The 15,715-nt window shown below is 24.5% G+C and overlaps 2 protein-coding genes across 2 annotated transcripts; one reads left to right on the forward strand and one right to left on the reverse strand.

Annotated features, from left to right (window-relative positions):
• Positions 1 to 4,041: 4,041 nt before the first annotated feature.
• On the forward strand, positions 4,042 to 6,096 carry LOAG_07129 (hypothetical protein; the record flags this gene model as incomplete). The annotated part of the gene is made up of 3 exons (XM_003142663.1): positions 4,042 to 4,153; positions 4,876 to 4,925; positions 5,932 to 6,096. 3 exons carry the CDS (start codon positions 4,042 to 4,044, stop codon positions 6,094 to 6,096), a joined length of 327 nt encoding a protein of 108 aa, XP_003142711.1.
• Positions 6,097 to 12,866: 6,770 nt separating this feature from the next.
• Positions 12,867 to 13,234, reverse strand: LOAG_07130 (hypothetical protein; the record flags this gene model as incomplete). The annotated part of the gene is made up of 2 exons (XM_020447347.1): positions 12,867 to 12,892; positions 13,057 to 13,234. The coding sequence occupies 2 exons, from the start codon at positions 13,232 to 13,234 to the stop codon at positions 12,867 to 12,869; spliced, it is 204 nt and encodes a 67-aa protein (XP_020302413.1).
• Positions 13,235 to 15,715: the final 2,481 nt, after the last annotated feature.

A 15,715-nucleotide genomic window follows, 5' to 3' on the forward strand; every position in this document is an offset into this window, starting at 1 on the left:
GAGAGAGAGAGAGAGAGAGAGAGAGAGAGAGAANAAAGAGGGAGAGAGAGATGGGGGAATGAGAGAAAATGAAACTTAAAACTTTTATAGCTTTTCCAATTTTTCTACTTTCCATACCTTTTAAATAATTTCATTGCAATCATTTCAACGATTAGTTATAAAATAAAAGTAATGAAATATTTTATTCTTTTAAGTAAATATATTTTAGAGAGATTTTTGAGTGTACGGTAATTTACTTTAAACTTAATTAAACAAATCATTATTAACAATATTCTGTTTGAAAGTTTTTTTTTCTTTTAATGAAAATTTTTTGATTTGATCAATTTGTATCAATGATATATTTAAAGTTTTCTTTTTTTTTTTGATTTAACTAATTTGGGTAAGTAATAATGGGTAAAGGATATTCAAACATTTCTTATGTTTTCTTTATTTTTTTTAAAATTTTGAAATTATTGCAGGAAAAGGTTGAAATTTATAAATATTTAATTATTCATTTAACTATTTCAGATAACATCCCTTAACTTTCAATTTAAGGTAAGTTAAAATGTCTAACTGAATTCGGACTAACTGAATGTTAAGAAGAAAAATAGAAAATCATAGATCAGATGCATTAATAGATCATTGTGGTTATTGATATTCTAAAAAATTTTAAAAATTTTCAATATGGATTTAATTCTATTTTTTTTTTTGAAATTTAAATTCCTAAACAATCACTTTTTTAGTATAGTAGTAGTTTTGTCTATGCATTTGAAGATGACATAAATTAATTGTCTCCATCTTTTCTTTTTTTTTTTTGCCGAAAATTTTAATGATGTTTAAAATTCATTTTCAGATAAGTGTGTATATTATCAAATCAAAATGTCTTATCTGACATTTGCCACTTTTACAATTCTTTTACAAATATCATTAATCAATGGTTTGGATTGCTTTACGGGACGTACAAATTACGGTTTAATGTATACACGATGTAGCCCAAATATCAATTATTGCGCCAAAATGACAACCATTGATTCAGGTTCATTTGCATATTTCCGATTAAATTTGATAAAGTTTTATTAAATTTGTTTCATTTTACTGTTACATACAAATTAATACTTGAATTAAAATTTCTTTTAATACTTGAATTAAAATTTCTTTTAATACTTGAATTAAAATTTCTTTTAGTACTTGAATTAAAATTTCTAAATATGATAATATTAATGCGTTATTATCTTAAATTCAATTTTAAATATTACCAAGATATGCTTAAAATTTTCATCATTGAATTTTGGAAAATGCTGCAATTTAATTTTAACAAAATTCTGCATTCACATAGATCTGCATAATTTGTATGAGCTACGTAATCCTGTATAAATTGAAATGATAACTTGTCATGTTGAAAAATAAATAAAAAAGAACTGAGAATAATCAAATGTTTGAAAAGTTTTAAAAAAAAGAAAAGAAAAAACAGAGTTAAAAAATAATCTTTCCTTTTCTTGCAGTGTATGGCCTTATCATTGATAAAAGATGTGATGTGGAAAATTTTTGTGATGTTAGTTGAAATTTTAAATTTATTTCAATAAGCATACCTTTGCATTACTTTCTTTTCACGCTTTTTCCCTTAAAATTTAATAAGTTTTTAAGGATAAAAATTTAATTTTTTTGTGAATAAAATTAAAATTAGGCTTAATATTTCAGTTGTTTTTGTTTCTTGGCCATTTTTTTTCTTCCTTTGGATTATTTCAGACTATTGGCTCACGTTGTTTGTATAATAGCCATGACGAAACGGAAATATGCTGTTGTAAATCGAATCTTTGCAATGGGTCTATATCATACTTCTATTATTGGATACCTTCTTTAATTATCACTCTTGCTATTGCAATCTTAAATTTATAATTAATTAATATCGGATATGAGTGCGAAATTTTCGTATACGTCAATAAATTGTTAATAATTGAAATAATTGGAAATCAAAAATTAACATTGATTTCGTATTCCCTTCTAGAAGTAATTAAAATTACAATTTTTAAATTCCAAATTTCAAAAACTTCATTTCTTTATCTGTTTGATTATATCATTTGGAATGTAATGCAAATTTTTCGAAAATTTCAACTTTTATATTGTTGTGCAATTTTATTTTAAGTTTCACAAGAATTTTCCATACTTAAATACACATCAGAATTGGAATTAGAAATGATTCCGTTCTTTTTTGTTCATTTTTTCTTGTAATATCCTTTTTTAATATTGTTTTTAATTTGTATTTAAATTTAAATTTATTGCATTAATAAATCGATTAATTATTATTTGCAAAATTTTCAATGATTTCTAAATTTTTTATTGTGAGAATGAATAAAAACTTTAGCAAACATCATAAATGACTAAAAGAAAATTTTTTTTTTCATATTACATACATTATTCATTCATTCGTTAGTATGACTAATTCATATTTATCAGTAAAGCGATATGATATGTTCGAAAGCAATCGTGCAATAGTTGAAAACTTATCAATAAAAAAATGAGGAAAAACTATCATTAAAATTGAATTGGTTTAAATTCCGAACGAAATTCATTCCTTGTTTATCAGTATTTCGATTTCAATTTTTCCTTAAATCCAATTTTCCACCAAAGTTATTTCAATAATGAATTAATACGTAGCATCATCATCACCGTAATTAGTTTTAGAATAATCAACATTTTTCAATAATGTTAGGTGCACTTTAATAATATTATAAGTAAAAGTACAAGTATTTTTATGCACGCCAGTAAGGTTACACGTAAAGCATGAATATTTATATTGCGTCAGTAAAGTACACGTAAACGTACGAATATTTGTATGTACACTAGTAAGGCTACACGTAAAGCAGAACATTTATATTACGTCAGTAAAGTACATGTAAACGTACGAATATTATACGTACGCTAGGAAGGTTACACGTAAAGCACGAATATTTATACGTCACATTTTCTTAAAATTTTTCAATGTATTTTATTAAACATTGATGATAATATCATTTTATCAATCATTTCTCGCCCATTTCTGTTTCAAAATAAAAAGAAAAAAGACAAAAAAGAAACAAACTAAGCTTTAAAATTTTGAAAATTTTCACCTTTCATCTATCGCTTTTTTTTCACATTTTACTAACATTTCTCTCATTAATTCATTTCAAAATATTTCAGATTAATCTAACAAATTTAAAATTTAATTGATTAATTCGCTTTAATCAACATTTGAACCTGAATTTGTAACTTGATTATTTTTTTTTTTTTTCATTTTAGCACTATTCTTAGTGTATAGCTTGACAAATGAAAATAAAACGAATGTTTGAAGCTCCTATCAGTATTATGTATTTTGCATTTGCTATGTTTTGTCACCTGTTCCAAAAAAGCACTTTCAGGAAATCACCAGAAGCATTATAATAGTTGACAACACGTCCTTTCACATCATTTTATCTCCCATTTATTCACATTTCAAACTAACTATTTTAATATTTAAAATTCAAGGAATTTTAATAATCATTTTTTACAATTAGCATAAACTAATTAAAACAAATTTCAAATTTAATATGAATATGTGTATCATTTATTAGCTAAATAAGATTAAATCAGTTAATATTATATTAGCTAACAATTAATGAATTATGCAAAGTATTAACATTATTGGTTTACTTAAAGTTATACCTTTTAAAATTGAAATGAATTTAAATTTTTTCTGTCACAATTTAGTCATAAAAATTAACTAGACATATTACAAAAGATATAGAATATGAAAATTTTTTAAAAAATAATCGGAATATAAAAATTGAAATATTTTCAGGTGCCCTTGAATCAAATACCAATAGGGGAAACTTTTCCCTATTGGCATCTGATTCAAGGACACCTGGAAAATTTTATTTATGCAAATATTTTGAACCGATCAACGAGTTTTCATGAAATTAATCATTTCATAATAATAATCGTTTACATCGCTTTTTTTCCTTTTTTTTTTTAGTAAATTATGCAAAAATCTATTGCCTGCACATTACCAATACTAACAATACTGGTAGTAGCAAGCGATGCATTAAAATGTTTCGTTGGACGACAATATTTTGGCGCTTGGGTAATGGTGGATCGTTTGCCGAAGTTTTATGTCCTGCAGCATCAAACTTTTGCATGAAAAGGCATTTTGCAATTCAGTGTAAGTTTGAAACTTAAATTAATATTAGATCAATAAACATATATTTGATTACAAATATATGCATCACGATGAATAACTAGAATTATTCGGTTATTTAGTATGATATTTCTTCCATGTATATGTTAGAATCTCATCTGAATCCGATTGGCATCAGAATTCACATGTAAGAATCTTTTAAAGGAAGTCCTTCATGCATAATTTAAAAAAGTCAAAACTATTGGTTTAAATTGATATTTATTTTAATTTATTTGAAAATGTTCCCAAAATTTGTAAATTTTTTACTGTTAAGATGTGAAATTTGTTGAGATTTGTCGATCAAACGATAATTTATTTCTGAAAATTATTATCGAATTAAATTAAATCTAATCGTCTCACTCTTATACAGTAATTGATGCAATGTATCAGATAATATTAGGGATAAAATGAGAGATATCTCGAAATGATATTATCATTAAGACTAACTGGTTTTAGTAAAAATTAAGAAAATTAAACTAATTAATTATTAAACAGAATACTTTGAAAAACTAAATATCATGAAGTTGCTCGAGAAAGGTTATACTTTGTGTTATATTGGATAACATAATTTAATATTTAAAAACGAAAAAATATTATTTCAATAGGAATATTTCATCAGTAATTTCTATTTCCCATAATTCGTTTTTTCCAATATTTTCTTTCTTTTTTTTTTGAAAAAAAAAAGAGAATTAAAAATTGTTTTGCAGACAACGAAGATATCATTGAGAAAACATGTGGTCAAAACTCGCAATGTTACGTGAGCTTATTGTTTCAAACTTTTAAATTTGTTATTAATTATGTTACTTTTAAATTCGCCATTAATTAATGATGTTGATAATGACAACAACAATAATAATTTCATTACATTCATTACATTATAATAATGTAGTGAACAGATTATACTCGCAATAATAATGATTAACAATAATAATAATTGTAATGATAACAATAGTAATGATCATAATAATCATAGTGATAATAATAGTGACAATAATAATAATGATTGTAGTGTCATTTTCAAATATTATCATAATAATAAAGTTAATGACTATAAGCAATAAATATTTATTATTATGATAAGCCGTCTATTTGTTGTACGACTATGTTCCTTCTCAATTTGACTACAGTTTTATTGACATACTTTACGTTAATTTCGTAGATTACGTAATAAAAAAAAATTTGCATATAACATTGAAAGCGATACCATTATAGATATTTGATAAGAAGAATTTCTGAAGTCTGATAAACGTACGTGCTGATTGATTGGAATTGTACTCGAAATTATTACTTTAACAACTTACTTATAATTTCCCATTTATATCTATCATATTATGCTAATTTCTTTTACACCTAAAAATTGAACAATAATTTGTCTTTTCTTTATTCGCAAATTTTACAAAAGTCTGAGTATTCGTATGTGCAGAAAATGATAAATTTCGTTTCATCTTTAATGCTATCAGAAAAATAAAAATGAAATCTTATCAGTGATTACATCATTTATTATAATTGAGATTTCAATAAATGATTTATAAAATTTAATGAAATCAGTCAGCAATTAAATTATTTGTCGTAATTAATACTTAGGTTCATAGTGGTAGTTTAAGTCTAGGTATGTAAAAGTTGATGAAATAGATTAATTTATATTCTGAACTCAGTTGACATCCAGATATTTAATCAAGTCAATCTAATAATTTTGGTCAATAGTTGTATCATTTATTGCAATCAATTAATGTCATAAAAGAATGATCAATTTAAAATTGCAGAAAGTCGGAAATGGCTGTCACTATGATTCTGATAACGCGGCAGAATATTGTTGCTGTGATACGGACAGTTGTAATGGCGCAACTGTCACAACTACTGCTTTCTCTCTCCTTATTGGAATTGTTTCATGCGTCATTTGCACCACTTTCATACATATGTTATTCTAATAAAATACCTATGAAAAAAATACCTATGCTAAATTAACTATAAATCACCTATGCTTTTCCAATTAAAAATTTTCGGACTATTTTTATAATTCATTGAGAATTAATTATGAGAAATTTAAAAATTAAATTTTTACTTCAATTTTTTACTTGTATTCTTTGTTGAAAAATTTTACGAATTAGAAGAGAAAAAATCAACATATGTGTGGATGATTAAAGGCGATTTTAGAGTATCAGATTTAAAAGTAGCCTAGGGATACTTTCATCACTTGGGTTAAAGACAATCTGGACAATTTAAGGCCATCAGATTTAAAAGTAGCCTAGGGACACTTTCATCACTTAAGTTAAAGGCAATCTAGACAATCTGAAGCTATCAGATTTAAAAGTAACCCAAGTGACATTTTCATCATTTCGGTTAAAATTATTTTTCATATCATTTTTCCTATTTTCTGTATTAAAATATATCCTTTGTGATTAATTTGAGAGAAATATCCTGATAATATTTAATTTGAAATTATTATTATTCTGATTAAATTTCATGAATTTTTATGGGGTAACTGTTTCTTTTTTTTTCAAATTTCTGATACGAAGGGAAGCATTATAATATGATATCAAATTGCATTTTCTTGAGTAAAGAAATAAAAACAACTTGATTACTCAATTATGGTTTAATTACAAAAGCACATACCAAATAATAAAATATGCAATATTAGATACAAAGTCAAGAGGGGGAAAAGTAAGGATTAATATTATTCTTTTATTTAGGTTGTTTGACTTACAAGAAATCCGGTTTCTGAGTTTTATATCTGTTCAGAGTTTATTGTATCAAAATTTAACGAGAGTCATTCCGGAAAGATTCAACCAGAGTCAAGAATGGCAACTAAACAGGAATAATTTGAATTATCGGTATTCTGAATGAAAGATTAAAAAAAAAAAACGGAACGCATTAAAGGCTTCCTTTGCGTTCATGTCTTGCTAAAAAATAAAAATGATATTACGGAAAAGTAAAATTATATGAGTAATCAATGAGTAAAAATTGCTACTTCCGGTTATCCGATATCGTATACATTTAAAAATGTGACATGTTTTGAAGCGGAAAGAGACTGATTTAAAAGATGACAAAAATGGGATGTCATTTTGAAGAAACAATCGAATCATTTTATTTGATCAGAAAGAAGAATTCTCCGATCGGAAATGTTGTAGTATTTATGTCAACAGTAAAATTAATCAATGATGCTATTGAAATCAGCTGATATACTGATCAATTTTGATAAATGAAATATGTGCTGATAACAGCGCCAACAGTGACGGATAACGTTGCAATGAATCATCGCAGTAATTATCTTAAAAAATGAGAATGAAAATTCGATAACATATTGAAAGATTATTACAACAAACTTTCATCCTATACCGAGACATGACAGTTTAGGGTAATGGCGGTAATTGACATATTTAAATTATTCGATCAATTCACTGGAATGATTGGTAAGATATTGTGATCGTTTTCCATAATGAGATCATTTGATCAAATTCGCTGGGAATACTGCAACAGTATCGAAAATGGAATTGATTTAGAGGAAATTAATATAATCGATAAAAAATTTTGGAAGATATTTAAAGATAAAAGGTGAGAGAATAATGTTGAAGTACATGGAAGTGTAGGAAAGTTCAAACTTTCGAAAAGTTCACTCGGAGGTAAATATAGAAGGATGAGCTGAGGAATCTCGGGAAATCTCTCAATATGCTCTTGTTACTAAGAACAAAATACATATTGAATATTTTGAAAAAAATGAAACGACTAGTAAAATTTTTTAAAAAAAAGAATAAGAGTATAGCGAAATAGTTATGAATATTATATATGATAGTGATTGAGAGCATATCAGCAAAAGATAAGAAAGCAAAAGAATAAATCAAATTGATATAAAGTTTGCTTCATCGATCAAATAAAGGATAGTAAAATAAGTTTTTTAGAAAAAGTTGAAAAATTGATTGGATAAGATAAATTATTCAATCACAACCTGTTATTTTTGTTAACTTATTGTGCATAGGTTTGCAACTAAATAAAAAATTTTCCCCCCGAATTTTTGTTTTTTTTTTATTTTTTTTACTACCGACGATTTTGATGACACTTTTTAGTTGACATGAAAATTGAACAAGTGTACTTTACAGTAAAAAAGTAAATGTTGACTTTTTAGATAAACACTTCACCTGCAAAATGAAGTCATTTGATCCGGAAGCAGTTTTAATTCGTCCGGATTCAAATATGATTTCGTGAAGAATTTTTTTTTTAACCATTTGTTTAAGTAAGTGTATTTAAAGTAGAGTACATAACTAATAAAATTACGTTAACTTAAATTTGATAAGTGCTAAATTATGGAGGGAATTAAAAGTTCAGTAATGAAAAGTAAGGTTAAGATAAGGGAAATTCGATTAAGGTCAAACAAAAAAAAATATAGTGAACTGGTAGGTCGAGCGTTCCAGTGATAAAAAGTAAGGTTAAGATACGGGAATTTTAAAAACTTTTAATAATTTTAAGGGTAGCATTGGAGTGGAATTTTGTATTTATGAAATTTTGCTAATAGTTTAACTAATAATTTCACATCATTTAATTATAGCTTTAAAGACAATGATCATGATGTTCATCGGAAATAAATTTATTATGCTCACTTGGAAATTTATTATGCTCACTTGGTACCTTATAGGTACTAAGCTCACTTATCACCTTATAGGTATTAAGCTCACTTATCACCATATAGGTGTTAAGCTCACTTGTCAATTTATACTTTTTGTTTTCAATTTTGATGGATTATTATAAAAATAACAGAAAATTGAAAAAAAAATGCTAAAAGTCTTACATTTATTTGATCGGTTTTTATTTTAAAATTTCATAATTCTGTCATTTTAACCAAAATGTTTCTTTTATAGTTTTTTATTTCCCTTTTTTTTAAAATTTTTCACTAAAATGTCGTTTTCTTTTTGATTGTCACTTTCTAATTTGTCATTTTTTAAATTTGTTATTATTTTTAAATTTATTACTAAAAAATGTCCCTTTTTCCGATTTCATTTTTGGCAGGAAGAATGTAAAGTTTTTTTTTCTTTTTTTTTACTTCTTTGTTTATAAATTATTTTTTCTACTCGCTCATGTTGCAAATTTTCTATCACTATTTTCTAAATTAGTTCATCAAGATATTCCTATGTTAATTGTATCGATCTATTTCATATTCAACAAACTGATTACATAATCATTGAGAATCATTATCAGGACAATGATATCAGTTCCTATCCAACTCATCGTACTGTTCTTTTTGGTGCAGTATTTTAAGTAGAACTTGACATCGTACTTTATCAGTTATCTTTCAAATATATAACTCCTTATTCAACAAAAAAACATATCAGATAAGTGATATTAGACTGCTTTTGATAATTCCAAAACAAAATTAATTAGAGCAAATTAATTAAAAGTTAAGCTAAAATGAAATTTTTTTCTTGAGCAGAATTATACATTGAAATTATTCTAGTCAATAAATTGGTATTAACGGTTAATTTGCTGCATTTCATTGCAATCAACAATTTTCTTCTGCTTTAATTGAGCAGAAAGTAATATTGTATTCTTACCAATTCTGATTTTGATTTCCGATTTATGAAATTTCAAACTTAAAAATTACTGAGCTCTTATCTAGCAATCTTCTGCGATGCACGAAATTATTGTTATACGATTGTTTTATAAAAGAGAAAATGCACACAAAAATTTGTAATATTTCAGCAAAATTTACTTCTTTTCTCGATACTAATAATAGTAATAATTCCGGAAGGATTTAATGATTTATTACTTTATGACGTAAATCTCATTAATTTTCAATATTTAACTTTAAATTTTTTTTTTTGGTTTGGATTCTTTCATTCAATCGTTAGAAATATATCATAAAGTTGTGATCGGAGAACTTTTGTGAATTTCTTTTCCTCTTTCCAATACTTCTGAATCACATAACTCTACAAGAAGTTAGTGTAATATGCAAACATTTACACTATAAGTTGTATTTGTTCATTTGTCAAAAAAAAAAGAAAAGAAAAAGGAAACAATTCATTGAATAATTTTCGTGTATTTCTTTTATTTAAAATTAAATCTTACAAATAAACTATTGTAAATTAAATGGATGAAATATAAACATATTTACCTTTGATAAAGATTGGAAAAATAAAAGTCAAAGGTTAAAAAATGATAATTTGAAATAATTTTAATAGTGATTTTAGAGAAAATTATAATTAAAGTATTGTTGCCATAACGATTGTTTACTTTATTTTATGCTGTATGTAATTTATAAGAAGTAACTTTGGTGCTGGAAATTTCAAAAGTTTATGAAAAAGAGTGAAACAAGAAAGGAAAATGAAAGTTGAATCGACAATTAAGAATGATAATTGGAGTAAATTGGTCATATCGAGAGGTCAAATAGGTTAAAAAGACCATTATTTGCAATTTGTAATTATTGCAATACACAGATTTCATATAATATCATCACAATAATATGTTTGAAATGTTGAAAGATCGTTTTAATTAATTTCATTTAAGAAATACTGAATAGCCAATTCTGTAATTCGCATTCTTTCGGATGATATCAGTGAAAAAATCATTAAATTGTTAAATTCTTGAGATTATCCGACGATTTTGCTCTATTCCGGATAAATTTCCGGAAAAAAGATTTGCATTTTTAGTTAATATTTAGTCATAGATATGATTAAAATTGATAAATGCTTCGTCTAGGATCAGTTTAGATTTATTAGTTGATGAACAAAGAGTTTAATCTGGAAAGTACAAACGAATACTTTTGATCTTCGGTGCAATTAGCATAGATTATTCTAATTACTTCAATCTTTAGCTCAATGAACTGTTTCAAATAGTTCTGTAATTTTATTAAAATAATTTCTGACGAATGGGTCAGTTATCTTCCAATAGTCAAGAATATGAAATTATTCGGTTATTGAAGTTTGAAATATTTAAAAAGACTTCTTCCATTGGTTTTAATTATTTCCAAAATTTAATTCCAGATCATTTCAACAAATTACAATATTGGATTTTTCTATAAAGTTAAATACTTCAACTATACTAACAGTTAATTTCATATAAAGTTTCATCGCAATTTAAAAATCTTCCATTCAAAGGAGATGAACCATAATATTAATTATTGTCTCATAAAAAATTGCAAACAGTTTTGATGGCATACTGTATCACGTTTTTACATAAGCAATCGTGAATTTAATTTGAAAATTTTAAAAGTTAAAATGTATTTTACCATTTCTTAAATCTTACCAAATGTAAAAATTTTCAACAGCAATTTGTTAAGCAATCAAAAACTTTACATTAAAAAAAAATGCCTTGTTTCAATTTTCTCTTTAAATTAAGCATTTTAATTACAATTTTGAAATTTATATAGCAAACCATTCTTCAAACAAAACAATTACTCATCACTGAACAATTTAAAGAATACATTTTAGAAGGAGGTCAGAGAACGAAAAGTTTATTACCATTTACACTACAATTAATTAGTAAACTACTAGACAAAATTAATTCGTATGGTGGAGCATTATCAGGAGCATCTTTCATTCTTTCATTATTACACCATTTAATTTTAATTTCTTATTTTTAAATCCTTTTTGAACTTAATTATTATTTTATTTGTATTGAAAATGCGAGAAATAAATGAATGTTTTATTTTAAATGAAATTTTATATCAATGCAAAAGTTTTCAATTATGCTAATTACATTAAGCTTCTATAAAATATAAAATTTACAATTTAAATTATTCCGCTAATATCATATTATGTAAATAAATTTATTGCATTTAGCAATGTAATATCAAAAAATTTTTATAATGTATAACATATCACTATGTTCTATAAAATTAATTTTATTTTAAAAAAACGAAAAAAATTTTACGCTGTATTTTAGTATGATTCATAAACAGTTACTATTATTGTAATTATCAATTTCAGATTAAAATTATTTGAAAATTTATTTTAGTAACATTTTCAAACTATCAGCGATTACCTGTAATTACATTATTATGTCTAATCATTAATAATTAATAAACAATAATCAACAAAAAATTATTTTAAAATTCCCTAAATTAATATATTGGAAGGAAATAAAAAGGGAAGAAAAATTGTATATGCTTAATAATAATAATTCATTATTCATTTTTGTTCTGACTTTTCAAAAATATTCCATTTTCTATTTTTTGATGTTTCATTTTGTTGACTTATGATGATTCAATCGGCCAATATTTCCTATCGATGCTTTGAAATCGTAAAATTTCACTCACTCTCTTTTTTTTTTCTCCCTCTCTTATGTTTATTTTTAATTTCTTTTTTAATTCATTTCCCATCCACCTCAATTTATTTCATAATTTTTTGCTTCTTTTTTTTTTTTTTGTTTGAATGAATTATTAATATTTAAACAATTTTGCAAAATATAATTAATTAAAAAAAGAAGAAAAAACGACATCAAAAATATCATAAATATAGTTGAAATCGAATTTCTTTTTTCAGTAATATGAAGCAGAAGAAAAAAAAAAGGTATTCAAATATAAAATTTTTTTCATCTTACTAACAAATTGTTTAAAAATTATTGGCTTTTTTTTTGTCTCCTTGGACTATGATTTGTTAATTTTGATTAATTTGAATATTTTATTGATGAAATTGTAAAAGTATGAAGTAATAGAGACTAATTTTTTTTTTTTTTTTTTGCAGATATTTAACCAGTGAAATGTTTGCATTAGTTAATTCGCATGACCTTTTGATGAATCTGAAAAAAGTTCAAATTTTGCTTAGAGACTTTTTTTTGCAACATTATTTTTAGCATTAGCAAAGGAAAGGTCAAAAGTCATATTTCTTAGATGACTTTTTGCCATTTTATCAAAATTATGAAAGATTTTTGGAAACTATTTGCATTTGAGATATTCATAATACCATCTTGTATTTTCTGCTTCTCAAAATTCCCATATTTTCGTGTATTATTTGTGTCTGTGTATGTGTGTGCATGTGTATGTGTGTGTGTGTTGCGTGTGTACGTGTATGTATGTGTGTGTATGTGTGATGCATGTGCATGGTGTGTGCGTGTGTGTGTATGTATCTGTGTATTATTCATGTGTGTGTATGTGTTATAAGTACAAAGTGAACTTTTACTTTCCTAACAGTGAATTAACAATTCAGTAGAGAAATTTCCCTTTTCTAATTCTATTTTTTTTTTTAAATCTCCTAAAAAACCAAAATTTTTTATGCTTTAATTTAGAAATAAAAAGAGAAAAATAAAATGAAATTTGTATAATATTAAGGAAATTTTGAAATTTCATAAGTACAAAAGAAAAAGAAGTGGAAAATTTTAAAATAACAAATAGAAATTAATTAGAAATGATAGGAATACAAAGAACATTTATCCAGAAATTGGATAATTAAAAATAAATCTTTTCCTTTTCCTGAATTACCTATCTTCTTATTTATTTGAAATTATTGTTTTTTTTCTCATTAAATTTTAAATACTGTTTGTTCTCATTTAAACTTATTAATGACTTAATTAAAACTTCCAAACATTCCTGAAGCATAAATTTAAAAGCCAAAATAAATATAACATAAATTGATGACACTTTTTATATTTAATGAATTTCTCAATCAAATACTACCGTATCAAATTACAATTTTTTTTGTATTTATTTTTTCAATTTTTTGTAAAATACAATTAGCAAATCAAAATATATCCTTTATCACTGAAAATTCCTTTTAATACCTGAACATTCTCTTTTTATCAACATTTAAATAAGTGTTTTACAGTGCTTTTCAATCTCTGATATTCTATTTCATTCTTTAATAGCAGTTGATCTTATAAATTATAACAATCTATAAATCTCTCAATATATTATACTATCAATTTTTCCACTCAATCTTTGTCATCATTTAAACCATTACAATCTTTGACATCTAATAAAGCAATTAATACAATCATAAATCATTATCCACAAGTTTTTTTTTTTTCCTTTTGCAATCCTTAACCATTAGTTATTTCTTGTAATGTCATACTCGTGCTATTTGCAAATCGTTGACAGCACTATTAGTTGACAACATTTTGATTCATCATTAATTTTCCAGTTTCTCATGGAATTAATCCATACAAAAATTGTATTTTTCTCATTCATTCGACAATTCATCATAAATTTGTTAAATTTATTGCATTTAAAAATTTTAGAAATTGAACAAGCTTAAAATCAATCAATTAATCAATCAATCAATCAAGAATCACTTTGTATTTCATTCAATTACAATAGCATCGTTCATCTGTGCATTAATCAATTTCTAATTTTTTGTAAAAACATTTCTAACAGTAATTATTTCATCAAAAGTAATTAAAGAATTCTCAAACAGATGAATCGAAAAAAAAAATTGATGTTGAAAAGTACTCAAGAATTCTTCTTTTTTCTTTTTCTTTTAATTGCTTTATTAGTTTTTAATATTTGTAGGAGAAATACTGCAATTTTTGATATATAATTTTCATTAAATCAATTTTAATTTTCTGATTTCTTATCAAGAATGAGACATCCAAAAGTTTAAAAAGTAAAGAAAAAAACAACTCTGTACACAACAAACTTCCAATATATAATCATTTGATGGTTTACTATCAAAAATATAAATTGTTAAATTCAATTCCGACAAGAAGGAATTGTGCCTTGAAATTAATATTATTATTTTCAAAAACTGTTAAAGAATGTCTATTTCCTTTATTCTTAAAAAGTTTTTTTTTTTTAAAAGATTACTTATGAATTATTATTTTCATTGGAAAGATTGTTTTTGCTAGTTTGAATCTTCTATGAAATATGAACCATCCTTTCTACCATTAAAAATATTCTTTCGTAATTATTTTTCATTATTGCAATTTTTTTTTCCTTTTTAAATTTATGCAAATAAAAATTTGTGTTAACTTATTTTAGAATTATTTAGAAAATAAAAATGAAAAGTGAAAAAATTCAAGGAATTAACATTTCCTAACTTTTCGTACATTTATAAACTTAAATAAGCTAAAGTTAAATAAACGAAATTTGCAGAAATATTTTGGCATATATTGAATATAAAGTTTAATTTGGCAGCATTTTTTAATAAATATTCTTTTTTTCCAATCTCTTTTCTATCCTTTTTCCTTTCAAACTTCATCAAAGACTTTTGAAATTTTTTTACGAAAGTTTGAAAAGTTAAATTTCCATCTGAAAATTTATAAAATTCCATTGTTCTTTTTTTTTTTGGAAGAGAGAGGGAGAGGAAAAGAAAAGATCCAATTATGCAATTATGAAGAGAAATAAAAAGGATATAGTCTGATCATTGGTCTATCATTTTGTTCAAGAGAAGAAAAAGAAGCACTCAAAAATTTAAAGAGGTCTTTTTTTTTTAAATTTTTATGAAAAGGCGTGGATACATAGAGATGTGAAAAAAGAAAGATAGTTTGAAGAAAAGAGAAGGAAGATGAAGGTATAAAGTGAAGATATGTAACGGTAAATGATAGACGATAGTAAAAATGTGAATGATTCATTTTTGAATTTCCAATAAAATGAAAAAAAAAGTTACAACGAAACATTTTTCCATCAAC

This window comes from Loa loa, assembly GCF_000183805.2.
Source record: "Loa loa unplaced genomic scaffold supercont3.142, whole genome shotgun sequence".
Classification (NCBI taxonomy): Eukaryota; Metazoa; Nematoda; class Chromadorea; order Rhabditida; family Onchocercidae; genus Loa; species Loa loa.